Source organism: Schistocerca americana, chromosome 4 (genome assembly GCF_021461395.2).
Source record: "Schistocerca americana isolate TAMUIC-IGC-003095 chromosome 4, iqSchAmer2.1, whole genome shotgun sequence".
Lineage (NCBI taxonomy): Eukaryota > Metazoa > Arthropoda > Insecta > Orthoptera > Acrididae > Schistocerca > Schistocerca americana.
In genome coordinates, this window is record NC_060122.1 from 617,404,676 (window position 1) to 617,424,200 (window position 19,525).

At 41.1% G+C, this 19,525-nt stretch overlaps 1 protein-coding gene across 1 annotated transcript in view; it reads right to left on the reverse strand.

Annotated features, from left to right (window-relative positions):
* Positions 1-2,604: 2,604 nt before the first annotated feature.
* The window catches only part of LOC124612419 (solute carrier family 35 member C2), an 86,957-nt gene continuing 70,036 nt past the window's right edge, over positions 2,605-19,525 (reverse strand). Inside the window, exon 7 of the mRNA XM_047140624.1 lies at positions 2,605-3,073. Coding sequence (XP_046996580.1) covers positions 2,759-3,073 — 315 coding nt within the window. The 3' untranslated portion in view covers positions 2,605-2,758. The remainder of the gene's footprint in view (positions 3,074-19,525) is intronic.

Sequence of the window (19,525 nt, forward strand, 5' to 3'; positions counted from 1 at the left end):
TCAGTGCCTATAAAAATTTGAGCATCAGTGGTTACCATTAGCACTTGGAGCTTTGGTACTTTCCCAACACACCTACAACAATTTACAATTGTTATACCAATGGTTCCTGTAACTACATTCTTCCTGCGATCGGCCCGCAACCTCGGAGACTAAAGCCCTTTTTGTATTTCTCCACGACCCTCTAACCCAAAAAAATGCCCAGTCCACACCATAGAACCCCTGCTACCTGTGCAGCAGCTTCCTGTGTGTAGCGGACTCCTGACCTATTCAGCGGAGCCCAAAACCCAACCACGCTATGGTGCAAGTCGAGGAGTCTGCAGCCTACACTGTCACGGAGCTGTCTGAGCCCCTGATTTAGACCCTCCACTCGGCTCTGTACCAGAGGTCCACAATCGGTCCTGTCGACTATGCTGCAAATGGTGAGCTCTGCTTTCATCTTGCAAGCAAGACTGGCAGCCTTTACCACTTCTGTTAGCTGCTCAAGACCAGAGAGAATCTCTTCCGATCCAAAGTGTTACACATCAATGGTAGCGTGAGCCACCACCTGCAGCTGGCTGCACCCTGTGCTCTTAATGGCATCTGGAAGGACCCGTTCCATGTCCGGAATGACTACACCTGGTATGCAGGCAGTGTACACATTGGCTTTCTTCCCCTTTTTGGAAGCCCTTTCCCTAAGGGCATAACGTGCCTAACATTGGAGCTCCCAACTACCAATAATCCCATCCTCTGTCAATGCCTGGATCTTGCAGGCTGAGCGACAGCATCAGCCACATACAGGACCTGGAACCTGTTTGTCAAACTAAGAGGAGAGGCCTTATGTGCAGTCCCCTGGGAAGTCTTTCGCCACCTGTCATGCCCCAAGGTGACCTCCAACTTGACCATGAGTGAAGGGTCAACCTTAGTGCAAGCAGTAACTGGGCTGGCCACCAATGCGGACTATTCGGAAGACTCGGATGTCCTGGACGTCCATTGGATCCCCACGGTTGGCCCACAACAGTGATGTCCATCCACTGCAGCTTCGAGCTGTGTAGTCGAAGCCATTACAGCATAGAGCTGAGAGTGAAGTGTCATCAACACGGTTCACATCTGCAACAACAGTCACAGTCACTATCCATACTAAAGACAAGACAAACGGACTACTGACATGTGCTACGGAACTCTACTGTAGACCTTGACGAAAATGCAAGAACTGTATGTAATAAATTAGATTAATATGCAGAGATTCAAAAACCGAACTACCAAAGCATTCAGATGAAATTAAATAATTCATCCGATTAGAAACTTGTAACATGTCACAAAATCAGTTTACTTTCTGATGCAAACGAAAATGTGAGAACTGTGTCTATCAGATATTAAATTAACACACAGAAACTCAAGAAACTAAACTATCAAAGCACACAGACAAAATTATACAATTCACTCCTGATTAGGAACTCATAAAAGTCACAAAAATCTACTGTTCATGACATTGTCCAGCATTCTTTTTCTAAATGCAGTGTCCATTTCATGCTGTCCACCCAGCATGTACTTGGACTTCTTACATGCCGAGTTCCTTCAACTTCTATCACCAATTTTACTCCAGCTTTCCGTGTTCGTTCCACCCTGGACATGTACCCCAGCCATTCAAGTTTTGATATTCTGACTTGCTCTAGTAGTGTTGTCTTAATCCCAACCATATCTCTGACCTCCCCACTTCTTTATTTGTCCACTTTGGTTAAGACCAGCTGGTGCTCTTAAGCGCCAAAATACAGGGTGGTTATAATTAAATTTTCACTATTTGAGTGAATGAAGAAGAAAAACTATTTACCACATTTTGTAGGAATGGGACTGTGTGCTGCAGGATTCACATTGTTAGTTGTGTTAGTGTCATGACTTGCTTTTAGGTGCCAGTACTGGTCCAGTGACATAGAGTTGAAACACGAGTATAAGTGTGTGTTACAGTTGCAGGTAGTCAACATGGGTGCGGACAAGAGGAGGAGGGCTTTATTCATAAAGCTGTTTTATCAAAACTACACTAATAGTGCTGCTGATCCTTGCAAGTATCGATGTATTAAAGGTATACAGAGAGGTCCTCTTCCTGCACCAGGATTGAAGAACATTATTCGGAAGTTCGAGTTGAGAATTGTTCCTGTAAGAGGCTGAGGGCCAATCACATCACAAACTGTTGAAGAAATTACTGTTGCCATGGCTGAGAATGCTAGATGCAACATGCGATCTTCATGCATTTCACAAGCTGAGTCATGACAACTAAACATTCCATGGTCCACTGTCTGAAAAATACTTTGAACAATTTTGAAGTGGTATTTCTAGTGAGGTTACAGGTAGTTGTGGATGGTCATCATATTGGGCAACATTTGTAACCAGGAATGTAAACAAGGTACACAATTAACAATTGCCACCCTCTCATTTGAAAAGTAAAATGTGTTTGTTTCAATGGTTTATTTATTATTTCTCTTTCATATGTCCTTACAAATGTTTCCACAAAGTTTCATTGTCCTATGATCGTTGATTTTTCACGAGCGCCCTCTCAAGTAGCAAAATTTGTTACATGCCCTGTATATAACAGATGTAAGCCCAAGTTCAGTAAAGTAGAAATTTGTTTACTTACTTTGTATATAAACTCTTTATTCCAACTAAAAAGAATGTACACTTGGTATAAAAGAGAGATCATGTCTTTTTAAATGCAAACAATACTCATATAAAATCACATGTCTGTAAAATACAGACAGACGTACTGCTGCACCAGCAGCAGAAATGGTTATCTCACAGGGTTGTCCCTCCTCTGCTTTATACTGAAGAGCACTTGGTTTGAGTCATCACCACTCTCATCTTCACTGCTACTGGTTTCATGGACCAGGAATTTTACATGGGTCTCACCCTCTGCAGACAGCAGGGGCAGCTTGTCAGTAAGTTGGTATTCATCCTGCCTGTTACCACTGGAGTGTAGAGCCGCCGATGTGCGGCCCAAAGTGTGGACCATTATACCTGCCATGCACAACAGCAGGCCGACAAAGTTCACAGGACTCATGCGGTCACCAACCAACAATATGGCCAGCAACAGCGTCATCGCTTCCTGAAAAGTGTGAAATGAGTTGTAGACAAATAAAAAATATGAAAAACCAACCACTTTGCATGAAAGCATGACACCATCTTAAATCCCATATCATAACAAGTGCTACTTTTTCACAGTAAAGTCTGTATACTTAAAACGTGCAAAGCAATTACAAAACCAGCTTTTCTGGGAGCAGAGGTTTCATGGGAAGATGTATCTTGTGTAATAAAATGTCACTTTTAGGTCTGGAGTTATTTCAGAAAACTCTTATTATTTTTGACTAATACAGAATATTAAGTCTTGGAAAGTCACTTCTAAAAAAAAGAAACGTGTGTGAAATCTTACAGGACTTAACTGCTAAGGTCATCAGTCCCTAAGCTTACACACTACTTAACCTAAATTATCCTAAGGACAAACACACACACCCATGCCCGAGGGAGGACTCGAACCTCACTACCGAAAGTGTTTGGAGTGTTGCCTTGCCTGCAAGTGACATGTGGAGAGTGTCGTTCAACAAATAATGTGCCACAATTTTTTTCTCCGAATATATTTACTCTTAGGAGTTAGAATTTGGTGACAATATCAGTCAACATTCCTTTTACATGTACTGTTTGTCAACATATTCACCATCACGTTTTATAGCATTCTGCAAGCATTGTGTAAGAGCATGTATTCCCTGGCAGTAAAAGCTTGTCCTGTGTCCTTACCCATTGTTTCACTTCATGAATAATGGCCTCACCACCTTGAAAGAGAAAGCATAAGTAGCCCAAACAGATGGAAGCCTGAGGGTCTGGGCTACCATGTAGATGAGATAATGTCTGACCCAATCTGGCGATATGTGCCTGGCCGGCCGGGGTGGCTGAGCGGTTCCAGGCGCTACAGTCTGGAACCGCGCGACCACTACGGTCGCAGGTTCAAATCCTGCCTCGGGCATGGCTGTGTGTGATGTCCTTAGGTTACTTAGGTTTAAGTAGTTCTAAGTTCTAGGGGACTGGTGACCTCAGATGTTAAGTCCCATAGTGCTCAGAGCCATTTGATATGTGCCTGGATTGTGAGAGTTGCATGTGGACATGCATTGTCATGTTGAAACACAATTTCTTTTTGATTCTTGTCAGATCAAACATGGAAACATGTTCCAATGCTCACAAACAGCTGTAGAGCCAACTGTCAAGTTGTGATTTGCCAGTCTACACAAATAATGGCATTCTTGTAATTCACCAAGTCGTGAGAGCTGGATGTGAGGCTGTGACAAGCCGTCCTTAACATGGCTGATCACGCAGCTCAGTTTCTGCATTTCATGATACATGAGATCTCTGTACCCATCATTCATCAGTACTCCTACAACTACATCATTATCATACACCACATTCAAATATTTCATACACTACATGCAAATGTTTACAGATGCTCCCCAGGCTTCTTTTTTTGCAACTAACTGTTCAATTACATCATATTTGCTTGTAAAGAGTGTCTCGAGTAGATGACATTTTGACAGTACAGCTCTGACACTGACTGTAACTGAAAAAGGTGCAGAAATTTGCAGCATCTCAAAAGATGTTTCCCTATGTATGCTAATGGGTGTAATTTCTTTCTTTTTCTTTTTTTCAATCACTATTTATTGGACGACCCTTGTAGGACAACCAAGAAGAGTACAAATGCTTTTGAAATGTGGTGTTGCAGAGGAATGGTGAAGAATAGATGATTAGAACTGATAACCAATGAAAAAGGTAAGAAACTGAGTTGAGTAGGGTAGGTCTTTATGGCACATCCTGACTAAATGAGGAGATACATGGTGTGTTCAAAAAGAAACTGAACTTTTGCTGTACATGATTTATTGTTTATTGTACAACATTTTAAGAACAAAATAGTACCCTCTATTTTGGCAATATTCCATTCCCATCATTTCTTCCAGTTTTGGAACACCTCTTGGAACACATTTTGTGGGATGGCGCACAAGTTTCCCATCTCATTGTCCTGTATCTCCTCTATGGTTTGGAAACAATGTCCTTTCAATGTGTTTTTCAGTTTGGGAAACAGGAAAAAGCCTGCTAGGGCTAGATCTGGAGAATACGGTGGATGGGGCACTACGGAATGTGGTACTTTTCTACATAGCTGCAGACAAGGAGTGACGCGTGAGTGGGCACATTGTCATGATGCAACATCCAACTCTGGTCTTCCCACAAGTCACGCCTCTTCCTGGGCACAGGATTCCCTGGTAGACTTCCTTGTTTAGCATCTGACCATGTGGCTCAAATTCATGATGGATAATGTCTTTGTAGTCAAAAAACACAGCCAACATCACTTTGCTCTCTGACCGACTCGTGTGCTTTTTTTGGACGAGGTGACCCCTTGTCCACCCACTGTGATGACTACATCTTTGTTTCAGCATCACAGCCATACATCCACGTCTGATCGCCTTTTATGATGTTCTTAAGAAAGTTTTCATTTACACTAACAGTGGCAAGCAGTTCCTCACACATTTCAACATGGGTCTGGTTCTGATCTTCAGTCAACATTGCATTCAAGTTTTTCACTCAAACTTTGATGGCATGACCCTACACTGATGCCCACCTCCTCAGCAACTTCCCAGACACTTAAACGACAATTTCTGCGAGTCACAGCACAAATGAAATATACATGGCCATCATTTATTGATGTGCTAGGACATTCAGACTTAGAATCGTCACAGGCCGACATTCTGCCTGGTTCAAAACGTTTAAACCACTCATAGCACTGTGTGCGAATCGTACAGTCCTTCCAATATGTCTTGGCTAAGCATTTGAAATGTCTCTGCGAAAGTTTTGCCAAGTTTGTAGCAGAATTTCACACATACATGTTGTTCTTCAAGCTCCTTCACTGAAATAATCCAATAAGCAGACTGTACAATTGCTTACTTCAGCGGCTGTGGTTAGCTTGCTAACTGCCCGAGAGACATGAGGCAAATGACAGGCTGTTGTCTAAGCCTGTTGCTTGCTGCACTCAGTACCCACACCGCACTCTCTCTGCTGGTTGGTGCGCTATTTCAAAATGTCAATTTCTTTTTGAACACACCCCTTATGTTGATGGGACACATACATTGGCACAAAGGAATAGTGTGAAGCGAGACCATGGCTCAACAACAGTATGCAGGTTGAAATGGATGTAGGTTGGAGTAGTTACACAGAGGTGAAGAGGCTTGCACAGGACAGATTGGCATTATGACCTTTATCACACTGAAGACCATCACCCACAACAACAACATAAAATATCTATGCATGTTGGTTCAACTAAGAGTTGTGAAGCTTGTCCCAGATCTTCAGATGCAGCAGTTAACTATAGTAAAGCTTGATGCTAACCTGCAATGTTAACCTCCTAAACCATAACACAGTTCTAATTTGGGAAATTTAATCTGAAGATCAGGTATACCACGCCAACATTATTCGCCAAACAACACTAATGGATAGCTAAGCTAATGGTGAACACTTTCACATGCTTATTTACAGTCAAAACAAGAATGGGGCCTGTTCATTATTGTGAGTTTACCTTCACTCAAAATGTTTCTATGGGCAAACAGACAACAACATTAGTTTGTCCAAGTCTGCAAAATTCTGTAAGTATTTATAATTACAAAGACTATTTGGAAGCATAATGATATTGTTCATTACAAGTTACAATTTCACCAAATGAATGACTCATTAAGGACAATAAATTTCAGACTTAAGTCCATCTTCAAGCAGGAGCCTACATTTCCTTTCAAACTGCATTTTGTTTCAGGTGAGGAAGTATGTTATTTTCCTAAAATAAAACATAATCAGTCTGTATTTAGTTTGAACATGAAATGTAAATTACTGACTGAAGATGGAGTCAAGCTTAAAAATAGTTGTGGTTATTTAGTTGGTTAGTCACTTATTTGCATGTTCCATGGAGCCAATTGCGATTATTGTTGTTTTATCGAATGTGTTAGTTACTTTCCAATTACAGTGTGAGCAGGAAGGATACAGTTTTAATTATCACCTCCAAAATAGTTATGTAAGTAATTTCTTTGTTTGTTTCTTTGCAGGTACACTTTACATGTCTGTAGTCATGGTACACATTGAAATCCCTGCGCTACAGAAACAGTACACTTCCAGATAAGTTAAAACATGGAGCAGACTACTGATACAGTGGAGTATTGTGCGGCAATTAGTGTCCAGTATTTTAAGGTGGGCAACATAGCAACAGGTCATGCTGAGTTGGTGGAAGTGTATGGCAGCAATGCATCATCACATGACACAGTGGTTAACAGGTGCAGGCATTTCCAGTGTAGAAACTAAGCCTGAATGAAGAAAAACAAAGTGGCAGACCATTTCACTGTGGAGGACCAGGTTTCACAAGAGATGTGGAGGCCCTGGTGGCCAAAGACTGGCAATAGAAGAAAAAGTTAAAATCAGCCATGGACCAGTTTTCAACATCTTGCATGACATTATGAATATGGAAAAAATCACCAGCTAGTGGGTTTCGTGATTGCACAGATCCATCCAGAAAGCCCAACAAATCCAAGCAGCAGCAGAAATATTGCAGCTGTATGGGCCAATCCGTATGTCTTAATTTTTCTGCCAGCTCACTAAAGGTGAGTGCTGGGTGTATTACTGTTCCAAGACAAAGGAGCAAAGCAGTCAGTGGAAACTTGAATTTACCACCACTAGAAAAGACGAAGTCCAACCACTGTTACAGTAGGAGATGCTGAGTGGTTTTTTTTTTTTTTTTTTTTTTTGGGTGGGTGGGGCTTATAGTGTGGTGGCAACAGATTATGCTCTTAAGGGGGCTAACTGTCACTGGAACCTCCTGGTGAGATTACAAGACGCTGTCATGGCAAAGAAGTGTCACAGGAAGCTGTCCCATGTGACATTTTCCTCCGTATCAGTGCAACTCGTTCTGCACGGGACACAGTCACACACACTGCTTCTTTGGACTATAAATTTTGCTTAATTTCCTATTCTCCTGACACGGAGCCCAGTGACTTCTACCTCACTGCTCAGCTGAAGAAACCATCATGTAGCAGGCATTTGCAGAATGATGACGAGGTGACTTTCAATTTGGAATGTTTCCCAAACAGTCAAAATGCAGGTTTCCACAACGAAGGTCTCTGCCAAGTCATCCATTGTCAGGGAAAATGTGTTGTGCTGAATGGTGGATGTGTAGAGGAGGATCAGCAGGCATCACCAAGTTTAATGTTCACAACTTTATTTTTTTCAGAATGGTTATTGAAACTTTCTGACTACCACTTGTACTGACTCTCAGTGAAAAATATGGTAAATGTCTTTTATAAATATCTTAAGCTACCTGATTTCAGATTGTGTTTGAAGTTGAGTTTATTACATGGGGGTGAACATTAATAAAACCAACAAACTGCAGGGTTGCACTCCTCAATAGAAACAGAGGAAAAAGGGTCCAATGAACACATGTCCGGAAATGCATCGTTGCCACGGTAGATCACACTGAAGGATGAAAGTTTCTCTGATCATGTGCCATTTGTTCCTTGTGTGTTGCAAGTTGTGTGATTGAGGCAGCGCACTGTAAGCAGCAGAATGGTCCAGTACTTATGTCGAGAACAAACCGAGATGTTGTTTGTATATGGCCAGGCAGATGGAAACAGTTGAAAGGCCGCACAGCTACACCAAAACAAGTACCCTCACAAATACCAACCACATCACACAACATTTCAAGCACTTTTTGGACATTTGTATGATCATGGTTCCTTTCAGGCAGACGAACAGGCAGAGGGGTGGTGGACTGAGAGTACACCAGTTCTGAAGGACTGGGTTCTACAGGATATTGAGACAAACCCTAGTACAAGCTCCAGGCAAGTGGTCTACCAACAAGGTGCAAGCTGAAGTACAATTATGTGTATCTTGCATGACAACTGCTCTTATCCCATCACCTGCAATGAGAACAAGGATTATCAGCAGTGGACTTCCATCTATGGAAAGGTTTTTGTCGATGGTATTGGGACCAGACCATTATGATTATGGAATTTCTGTCATCTGTCCTCTTTATCGACAAAGCAGCCTTTACCAGAACTGGCACTATCAATCTGCATAATCATCTTCTGTGGGCTACAGACAATCTTCATGAGGTATCTCATAAGCACCAGTTCAGAGTCAATGTGTGGGCAAGGATTCTTGGTGACCACATACCTGGACTGGTTTATTATTCCACAACCCCATGACGGAGGAATGTGCCTGAACTTTCTGCAGAATACTCTACCTGAGCTGCTTGAGTACATTCCTTTGGCATTGCGACAGGTTATACATGATGGAGCACCACCCTACTTCTGGATTATAGTTTGCCGACATCTCAACAACATTTTCCCCAGACGTTGGATAGGACACAGAGACCCTGTAGCAAGGCCTGCTAGAAAACCGGACTTAAACTTCCTGTATTTTTACCTCTACGGGCATCTGATGTGCAGACCCTTCAACGACATGTTCATGACACTTGTGATTCTATTCGGAGAGAGGTTGGAACAAGCGAAAGAGTGCAGCAATCCACGATGCAATATGTGAATGCACGCACTGCATCCCTTGGAGGCCACATTGAAGACCTGTTGTGATGTGGTTCGATGCACCTCTGTACTATGTTCTGGGATGACTTGGTGTCATTGCACGCTCACCCTCCATTTCTGGACCCATGTTCATAGGATCTTTTTTCCTCCATTTCTGGTTGGAATCCATCACTGCAGTTTGTCAGTTTTTTTAATGTTCACCCTATGTATTAGACTCTTCCCATCACTGGGTAAATGGACAAGATTTTTTTAGCTGAATACCTCACCCTCCTTTATTTTTGGTCACACTACAGATGAGTCATTTCTTGGTCTAGTATAACAATTATGAATGTTAAAGTTGTTTTCAGACTGCAACTGACTGTTGGTAACGAACTTCACAATGGAATAAACATACTGTGAGGCCATTGTCCGTAAGTCAAACTGTTTAAAGAACTATCTGCAAGAGGATCTTGAGGGCACACATAATCCTTATTATATGCTTTGGTGCAACAAATGTGTTCTTCCTCAATGAAAAGTTGTCCCAGGATATGATGCAATTAGACATTCGTTCAACAAAATAGGATCATTTAAGATCTATAAAATGTTACTTTCAGTTCAGCTCCTTATCAACATAAAAAGGTCAAGAATTCACACTATTCTGTTTCATTTGTCATTTGCCTTCATACTAAATAAATCACTCTTTTGAGGGAACAGTGACAGGTTGCAGTTTCTATATAAAATAGTAACGTAACGCTGAAGAAAGTCATGGGAGAATTACACTGATGAACCAAAACATTATGACCACTTGTTTGTCCATCTTTAGAATGAAATACATCATTGATTCTGCGTACCAGGGTCCAACAGTTTGTTGGTAGGTTTGTGGAGGTATGTGGCATTAGATGTCTACGCACAGGTCATGTAATTGGCTTACATAACTGGCTGCCGATTTGTGTATGCGGTAATGGAGCCTTAAGCCATCGGCACACAGACCGTGCTATTGAACGTCAACATTGAGCATACAGAGTTCAATGTGCTGCTGAACACTCAGGAACGATGCGACTTGTGCATACGGTACATGGGCCCAAACGTGCCATACCCGATAACAACGCACTCCAGCGGCACTTGCAGGATGTTTCTAACTCGTAAATCACACTGTTTACTAAACAGGTGCATGTAAAATTCCCACATTAACTCTATCAAAATGCACATTTCCTCCATTGCCCATAGGCTAGTCACGTTGTTCTATATGTAATATACACAAATAAAAACTTCAATTACCCACGTACATGTTTCAAGATGGAAAGAAATGTACCATGTCCAATAAGTAAGGACACAGGCTTATAAAAGTTATATTACAAACAGTGCGATATAAATTTTTCAATAGTTCCCCACATAAGATAAGCATTATTTCACCATTCCCACATTTTAGTAAAACCCTAAGGCCATTCTTACTTGATCAATGTTCCTACCCAGTAGCAGAATTTTTGCAACATGTGAATTATGAAACGTAAAAGAAAAAGAAGCAAAATATCGTTATACAAGTAGCGCAAGCTGTCCTGTAGATCAAGCCAATCAAACAAACTCACAACTCAAAAAAGGGTAAACTCACATTTACATAACATCAAATACTATAGTATGTGTCAGAACCTATTACGTGCATGTCAGGGAAAAAAAAAAAAAATGTTTTAGACGTGAACAATCGGCACTTCATGCATTTTGATAAAAGTCTGTAACGCTACTCGCTATGCTAAACTGACAACAAATCTCATAAAGCCAATTCTAATATATTGCCACTTGCTAAAAGCTTTAATTGTAGCTATGTTACTAATTGAAATTTAATTATAGCAAATTGTAGCAAGAAAAATGCATTTTTGGTGGGTCCTCAGTGTGTCATTGCCTTCAAATGGCATACTCTCATAACACGCAAGTTACAATAATACTTTTGCCACGAATAACATGTTTCTCATTTTTTTTTCCCAACGAATCACACAGTTAACAATGGGTTTTTGAGTGATTCGGTGGCGTTCAGAAACGTCATATATATGTGTAGGCTTGAAATGAATGCCAATATGGCACCTCAAAACTCTGTGCTGAAGGGAGATGGCATGCATGTGACGTAGGTGGTGTTGTGCCAACTCATTGGTCAACGCTCAGACGCACGCTCTGAATATCTGACCTGCCAGATATTGCCCTGCACGTTCGGGAAGACTCCCAAACATGCTATTCTATGCTATGACTTCAGAAACTGGGCACTCTCAATGCTCAACATTCTGCTGTACAGTCCGTTTGTCAACAGCTTTATAGCGACCCATATGGGCTCCATAAGCTTTACATCAGGTGAATTTGGTAGTCGAGACATCAACGTGAGTTCACTATAATGCTCCTCCAGCCACAGTTTTGGCTCAGAGACACGGAAAATTATACTGCTGAAAGATGGCAGCACTGTCAGGGATGACATCAGGAATGAAGGGATGCAGTTGGTTCGCAGCTGTCAGTGTGTCTTTGACTACTACCACAGGTCCCATGCTAGCACAGGAGAATGTCTCCCATAGCATAGTACTGCTCCCAGCAGCCTGCGTCCTTGGCACACTGCACATTTCACGCTGCTGTTCATCTTGATGATGGCATTTCTGGAGATGACCAGTGACCTAATGTAGCAAAAGTGTGATTCACTCAAGGAGTCAACACATTTCCATTGATCAATGGTCAAATCTCGATAGTTCCATGCCCACTGCAATTATAAATGATAATGTCGTCGTGTCAACGTGTGAACTCACAGGTGTGGTCTGCTGCGGAGCTCCATATTCACAATGTACGATGAACAGTGTACTCCAAAAACACTTGTGTGTGCATCGGCATTGTGCTTTTTTGGCAGACATGCCTCAGATCACTATTATCCTACTTTACAGAGCAGATGAGCCTGCAAACTCCACGTTCTGTGAAGAGTCGTAGATGTCCAGCCATTCAGTGCCTAGTGGTAGTTTCACTGTCCTACTTATTTCTGTAGATGCTCATGACAGGAGCACATGAATATTCAATCAGCTTCACTGCTTTCAAGATACTCATTCGCAGGCTGTGCATAATAATAATAATAATAATAATCAAACCTTTGTCGAAGCCATTTATTTCAAAAGATTTCCCCATTTGCACCCCATACCATCACTAGGGTGACTCCCCCATCTGTCTCTGCTCTGCTTACATACTTTTGTTACCACATCTTGTGCCCACAACGCCACCAGACAGCATCCAACGTTGCAGTGGACAGTGTCATGATGTTGTGGCTGATCAGTGTAATATATACTATGAGGATTATCTGTTGTTGTTGTGGTCTTCAGTCCTGAGACTGGCTTGATGCAGCTCTCCATGCTACTCTATCCTGTGCAAGCTTCTTCTACTCCCAGTACCTACTGCAGCCTACATCCTTCTGAATCTGCTTAGTGTATTCATCTCTTGGTCTCCTTCTACAATTTTTACCCTCCACGCTGCCCTCCAATACTAAATTGGTGATCCCTTGATGTCTCAGAACATGTCCTACCAACCGATCCCTTCTTCTAGTCAAGTTGTGCCACAAGCTCCTCTTCTCCCAAATTCTATTCAATACCTCCTTATTAGTTATGTGATCTACCCATCTAATCTTCAGCACTCTTCTGTAGCACCACATTTGGAAAGCTTCTATTCTCTTCTTGTCTAAACTATTTATCGTCCACGTTTCACTTCCATACATGGCTACACACCATACAAATACTTTCAGAAACGACTTCCTAACATTTATATCTATACTTGAAGTTAACATATTTTCCTTCTTCAGAAATGCTTTCTTTGCCATTGCCAGTATACATTTTATATCCTCTCTACTTAGACCATCATCAGTTATTTTGCTCCCCAAATAGCAAAACTCCTTCACTACTATAAGTGTCTCATTTCCTAATCTAATTCCCTCAGCATCACCCAACTTAATTCGACTACATTCCATTATCCTCGTTTTGCTTTTGTTGATGTTCATCTTATACCCTCCATTCAAGACACTATCCATTCCGTTCAACTGCTCTTCCAAGTCCTTTGCTGTCTCTGACAGAATTACAATGTCATTGGCGAACCTCAAAGTTTTTATTTCTTCTTCATGGATTTTAATACCTACTCAGAACTTTTCTTTTGTTTCCTTTACTGCTTACTCAATATACAGATTGAATAACATTGGGGAGAGGCTACAACCCTGTATCACTCCCTTCCCAACCACTGCTTCCCTTTCATACCCCTTGACTCTTTATAACTGCCATCTGGTTTCTGTACAAATTGTAAATACCCTTTCGCTCCCTGTATTTTACCCCTGCCACCTTCATAATTTGAAAGAGAGTATTCCAATCAACGTTGTCAAAAGCTTTCTCTAAATCTACAAATGCTAGAAACATAGGTTTGCCTTTCCTTAATCTTTCTTCTAAGATAAGTCTTAGGGTCAGTATTGCCTCACGTGTTTCAACATTTCTACGGAATCCAAACTGATCTTCCCCAAGGTCGGCTTCTATCAGTTTTTCCATTTGTCTGTAAAGAATTTGCGTTAGTATTTTGCAGCTGTGAGTTATTAAACTGATAGTTAGATAATTTTCACATCTGTCAACACCTGCTTTCTTTGGGATTGGAATTATTATATTCTTCTTGAAGTCTGAGGGTATTTCGCCTGTCTCATACATCTTGCTCACCAGATGGTTAAGTTTTGTTAGGACTGGCTGTCCCAAGGCTGTCAGTAGTTCTAATGGAATGTTGTCTATTCTGGGGGCCTTGTTTCGACTCAGGTCTTTCAGTGCTCTGTCAAACTCTACACGCAGTATCATATCTCCCATTGCATCTTCATCTACATCCACTTCCATTTCCTTAATATTGTCTTCAAGTACATCGCCCTTGTATAGACCCTCTATATACTCCTTCCACCTTTCTGCTTTCCCTTCTTTGCTTAGCACTGGATTTCCATCAAAGCTCTTGATATTCATGCAAGTGGTTCTCCTTTATCCAAAGGTCTCTCTAACTTTCCTGTAGGCAGTATCTATCTTACCCCTAGTGAGATAAGCCTCTACATCCTTGCATCTGTCCTCTAGCCATCCCTGCTTAGCCATTTTGCACTTCCTGTCGATCTCATTTTTGAGACGTTTGTATTCCTTTTTGCCTGCTTCATTTACTGCATTTTTATATTTCCTCCTTTCATCAATTAAATTCAATATTTCTTCAGTTACCCAAGGGTTTCTACTAGCCGTCGTCTTTTTACCTATCTGATCCTCTGCTGCCTTCACTATTTCATCCCTCAAAAGCCACCCATTCTTCTTCTACTGTATTTCTTTCCCCCATTCCTGTCAATTGTTCCCTTATGCTCTCCCTGAAACCCTGTACAACCTCTGGTTCTTTCAGTTTATCCAGGTGCCATCTCTTTAAATTCCCACCTTTTTGCAGTTTCTTCAGTTTTAATCTACAGTTCATAACCAATAGATTGTAGTCAGAGTCCACATCTGCCCCTGGAAATGTCTTACAATTTAGAACCTGCATCCTAAATCTCTGTCTTTCCATTATATAATCTATCTGATATCTTCTAGTATCTCCAGGGTTCTTCCATGTATACAACCTTCTTTCGTGATTCTTGAACCAAATGTTAGCTATGATTAAGTTGTGCTCTGCGCAAAATTCTACCAGGCGGCTTCCTCTTTCATTTTCTTAGCCCAGTCCATATTCACCTACTATGTTTCCTTTTCTCCCTTTTCCTACTGTCGCATTCCAGTAACCCATGACTATTAAATTTTTGTCTCCCTTCACTACCGAATAATTTCTTTTATCTCATCATACATTTCATCAATTTCTTCGTCATCTGCAGATCTAGTTGGCATACAAACTTGTACTACTGTAGTAGGCATGGGCTTCGTGTCTATCTTGGCCACAATAATGCGTTCACTACGCTGTTTATAGTAGCTTACCCATACTCCTATTTCTTTATTCATTATTAAATCTACTCCTGCATTACCCCTATTTGATTTTGTATTTATAACCCTGTATTCACCTGACCAAAAGTCTTGTTCCTCCTGCCACTGAACTTCACTAATTCCCACTATATATAACTTTAACCTATCCATTTCCCTTTTTAAATTTTCTAACCTACCTGCCCGATTAAGCAATCTGACATTCCACGCTCCGATCCATAAAACGCCAGTTTTCTTTCTCCTGATAACGACGTCCTCTTGAGTAGACCCCACCCGGAGATCCGAATGGGGGACTATTTTACCTCCAGAATATTTTACCCAAGAGGATGCCATCATCATTTAATCATACAGTAAAGCTGCATGCCCTCGGGAAAAATTACGGCTGTAGTTTCCCCTTGCTTTCAGCTGTTTACAGTACCAGAACAGCAAGAGCATTCTGGTTAGTGTTACAAGGCAAGATCAGTCAATCATCCAGACTGTTGCCCCTGCAACTACTGAAAAGGCTGCTGCCCCTCTTCAAGACCCACACGTTTGTCTGGCCTCTCAATAGATACCCCTCCGCTGTGGTTGCACCTACGGTACAGCTATCTGTATCGTTGAGGCACGCAAGCCTCCCCACCAATGGCAAGGTCCATGGTTCATGGGGGGCAGGATTATCTATAACATGTAAATACAAATCTGAAAGAAGGTAACACTATTAAGATAGAAAAAAGTTAATATAAAACTGTTGCATTCATTCCACACCCTCTTTGAGTATGAACTTTATGTTGCGATTCCTTTCCTGCACATAACATGTTCCCATGTCCTGTGGAAAGCAACTGGTATCTCATTCAGTTTATGGTAAAAATATAACTAACACGCGTGCTCAATTGAGTGCGCATGTGCGTGCCAGCCCCCCCCCCCCCCCCCCCCCCCCCCACACACACACAATTTACATGGAACTCAGCAACGCAGCTGCTGCAATAGCCAGTATGATCTTCAAAATGTGTGGTATCACTGCATACATAACACTTAAGGGAGAATGCAAATCAAATAGAAAAATGCCTCAAAAATAAATGAGCAGAGCCGATGAATTGTACGAATCAGCTTATGGAATACTGCCATTCACAAACTCGTAAAGCTGTTTTGTGTGTATGTGGCTTGTGATATCAAGAATGCAGTGCAATTACAACCTTTGCAAGAGTAGGCATTGCCTGCAAGGCGAGCGACTGTTAAAACTAAGCTTGTGCGACTTGTGGCTGTTTTCAAAAAATTTCAATTACAACAGAACTGAGGAGGCGGGAGGGTTGCAGTGTGTTGAGAGGTTTATTCCTATCGAAGTTGATAGTCAGTTGCAATGGACCTTCCTAATTGGCCGTCAATACGCCAGTGGTACATCAATTTCATGCCTACAAGTTTAGTGAATGTGAAGGATCACTCTGGCCACCCCACCACAAGAGAAAATGGCATAGAATGCATGCAGGTAGTGGAATCAGTAGAAACCGAAATGCAACGACTATTATTGAACAGATTCTGGTCATTACCCCTCTGGCTAGCAGGTGACAGAGTGTGTAATGCTTCTAAAATGTGCCAACCTGATGTGCGCTACATTTCAGTGATTGTTAATTGTGCATGTTACTTCAGGTTTTGTAGAAATAAACACCACAAAAACAGTGTTCGTCTGCCAGCTAACATTGGCAGCAACCAGAAAACAATCAATACCACTCAGTATCATCTAATTTCTATTGATTCAGCTACTCCTAGCAGTCGTTACATCAGGAGCTTCCTACAAATGTGCAAACAATCTACACAACTTACTGCAAGTGTTGAAACTTGATGACAAGCCACAATTAATCCAACTTTCCATGGGTATTCCTGAGTGTTCAACTAAAGCTGCACAACAGTTAGTAATGTACAAATGGGACTCTATGTTTACACATGTAGGCAATTATTTTTTTAAAACATTCGAATGTAATCAAGAAAATATTAAGTTACCATTAGAGTAAAACATCAGCTACACACTATCTGACCAAAAGTATACAGATGCCCCACATAATGCAAAATTAACCACAATATGTCATGAGAGGTGGACCCACGTCAGAATGGATCAGCCAGGAGAGCTCATTAACTTCAAATGTGGATTGGTCTTAAAATGTCACCTGAGTAACAGATCCACCAGTGATGTTTCAACCATTATAATGCAGCCCACATCATCTGTTGGTGATGTGACTGTTAAGTGAAAATGTGAAGGAACAACCACAGCTAAGCCAAGACTGGGCAGACCTCATGCACGATGGACATGGACCATCATGCACAGCGAAGGTGGAATGCCAATAGTGAATTATAGAGGGTGTGGTGTACGGTATGGGGATGTTTTTTGTGGTTAAGGTGCGATTCCCTAACTGCATTCAAGAAAATACTACATGCAGAAGGATATGAACACATTATACAGCAATGAGTACTGTGTACAGTACAAGAACAGTTCAGAGGCAATGCTTGTTTGCATTAATGTGACAATGCATTCTGTCATAAAGCAACATCTGTGACACACCACTTGATGGATATTAATATTCCTGAAATGAACTTGTCCACTCACAGTCCCACCGTGAACCCCATGGAACACCTTTGGGGTAAGTTAGAACAGTGTCTTGAACCCAGGCTCCAGTGTCTGACATCACTGCTTCTCTAGTTTCAGCTCTTGAGGAAGCATGGGCTGCCATTCCTCCCTGGACATTCAAGACACCTCACTGGAAGTGCTCCCTGGCAGAGTTCAAGCCATCATGAGGGCAAAGGATTGAGACACACACTACACTGATATCCACTAATGAGTGCCTGGAATTTTGATCATACAGTGTAAGTCAGGAAGCAGCAGATCACTTTACTTACAATTTAGCTACAATTGCAGAAGTCATTCCAAATTTTCATCAAACTTTGCTGGGCTCTTGGACTGACTCAGAGTGACCACATAAGAAAAGAGGATGTTTGACAAAGATTTGGTGCTACTCTAATTAGGGATGAAGTTAGGGAAGGTTTGCTTTCCTGTCACAATTACGTAATGAGAAGGCAACACAACTTTGTAGAAAACTTACTAATCAAATGTGCCTGGTGTCTTTACAGTAGCGCTTTTACTATGCCAATACATATTTTGAAACACAGCTTCATCATCAAAGCTTCAGTTTTTATTGAACAACTTTTATTGTGAAGTCAACACAAGAAATGAATACCTGAACAGTTTGTTGTTTTCTGTTGTATCACAATGAAGTAACCTTCACATGTTGCTTCACTGCAGAAGCCATTTCACTGTGATGGCACATACAATAGGAATCAGAAAAATTTGCAGATATGCATTCTTGATATGTCGACATTGCAATGAATGTCCTTAGGTAATAACTGAAAACCTGATGATGAAATTGCTTGGAAATACACAATGGCGAATTAAAAATGTTATTGGAAAGAAACTAGATGGATTTCATTGTTAAGATTTCAATTCATTTCACAGTATTGGTTTCGCTAACAAAAGCCTCTATGGTTATCATGAAACAAGACAATTCTGTTGCAAAAACAGCTCTCCTGTTTGAATCAGGTGACATATGACCACATTAAAGACCAACTAAGCAGTGGACCAACAAGTCTTACATGCACAACAGTCAACTTAGTCAATAGTAGAGGAATATAGAGGAGATGCAGTAAGAGAGACAGAGAGAGAGTATTAAGGAGAATAATGATTGTTTATTGTTAATACAAAGTACATATTAAGTTTCTACGATTTGCATGTTTTTTGTTGCTGTGTACCATGACTCAAGTGTGTTATAAGAATTGTGACTGGTGTTAGTTCTACAGCATCTCGTAGACGCCTCTTCAAAAACTTGTATTTTGGCAGCAGGTTTCAGAATACATATATTTATTTATGTCATTTGTAACTAACAATATTTCTAATAAATGAAAAGCATCAGTTTGCTTTTGTTCTACAGTATTACTTTTATTGTGTTAACCAGTTTTTGGCTTACAAGACCATCTTCAGACATTTACTAAGTA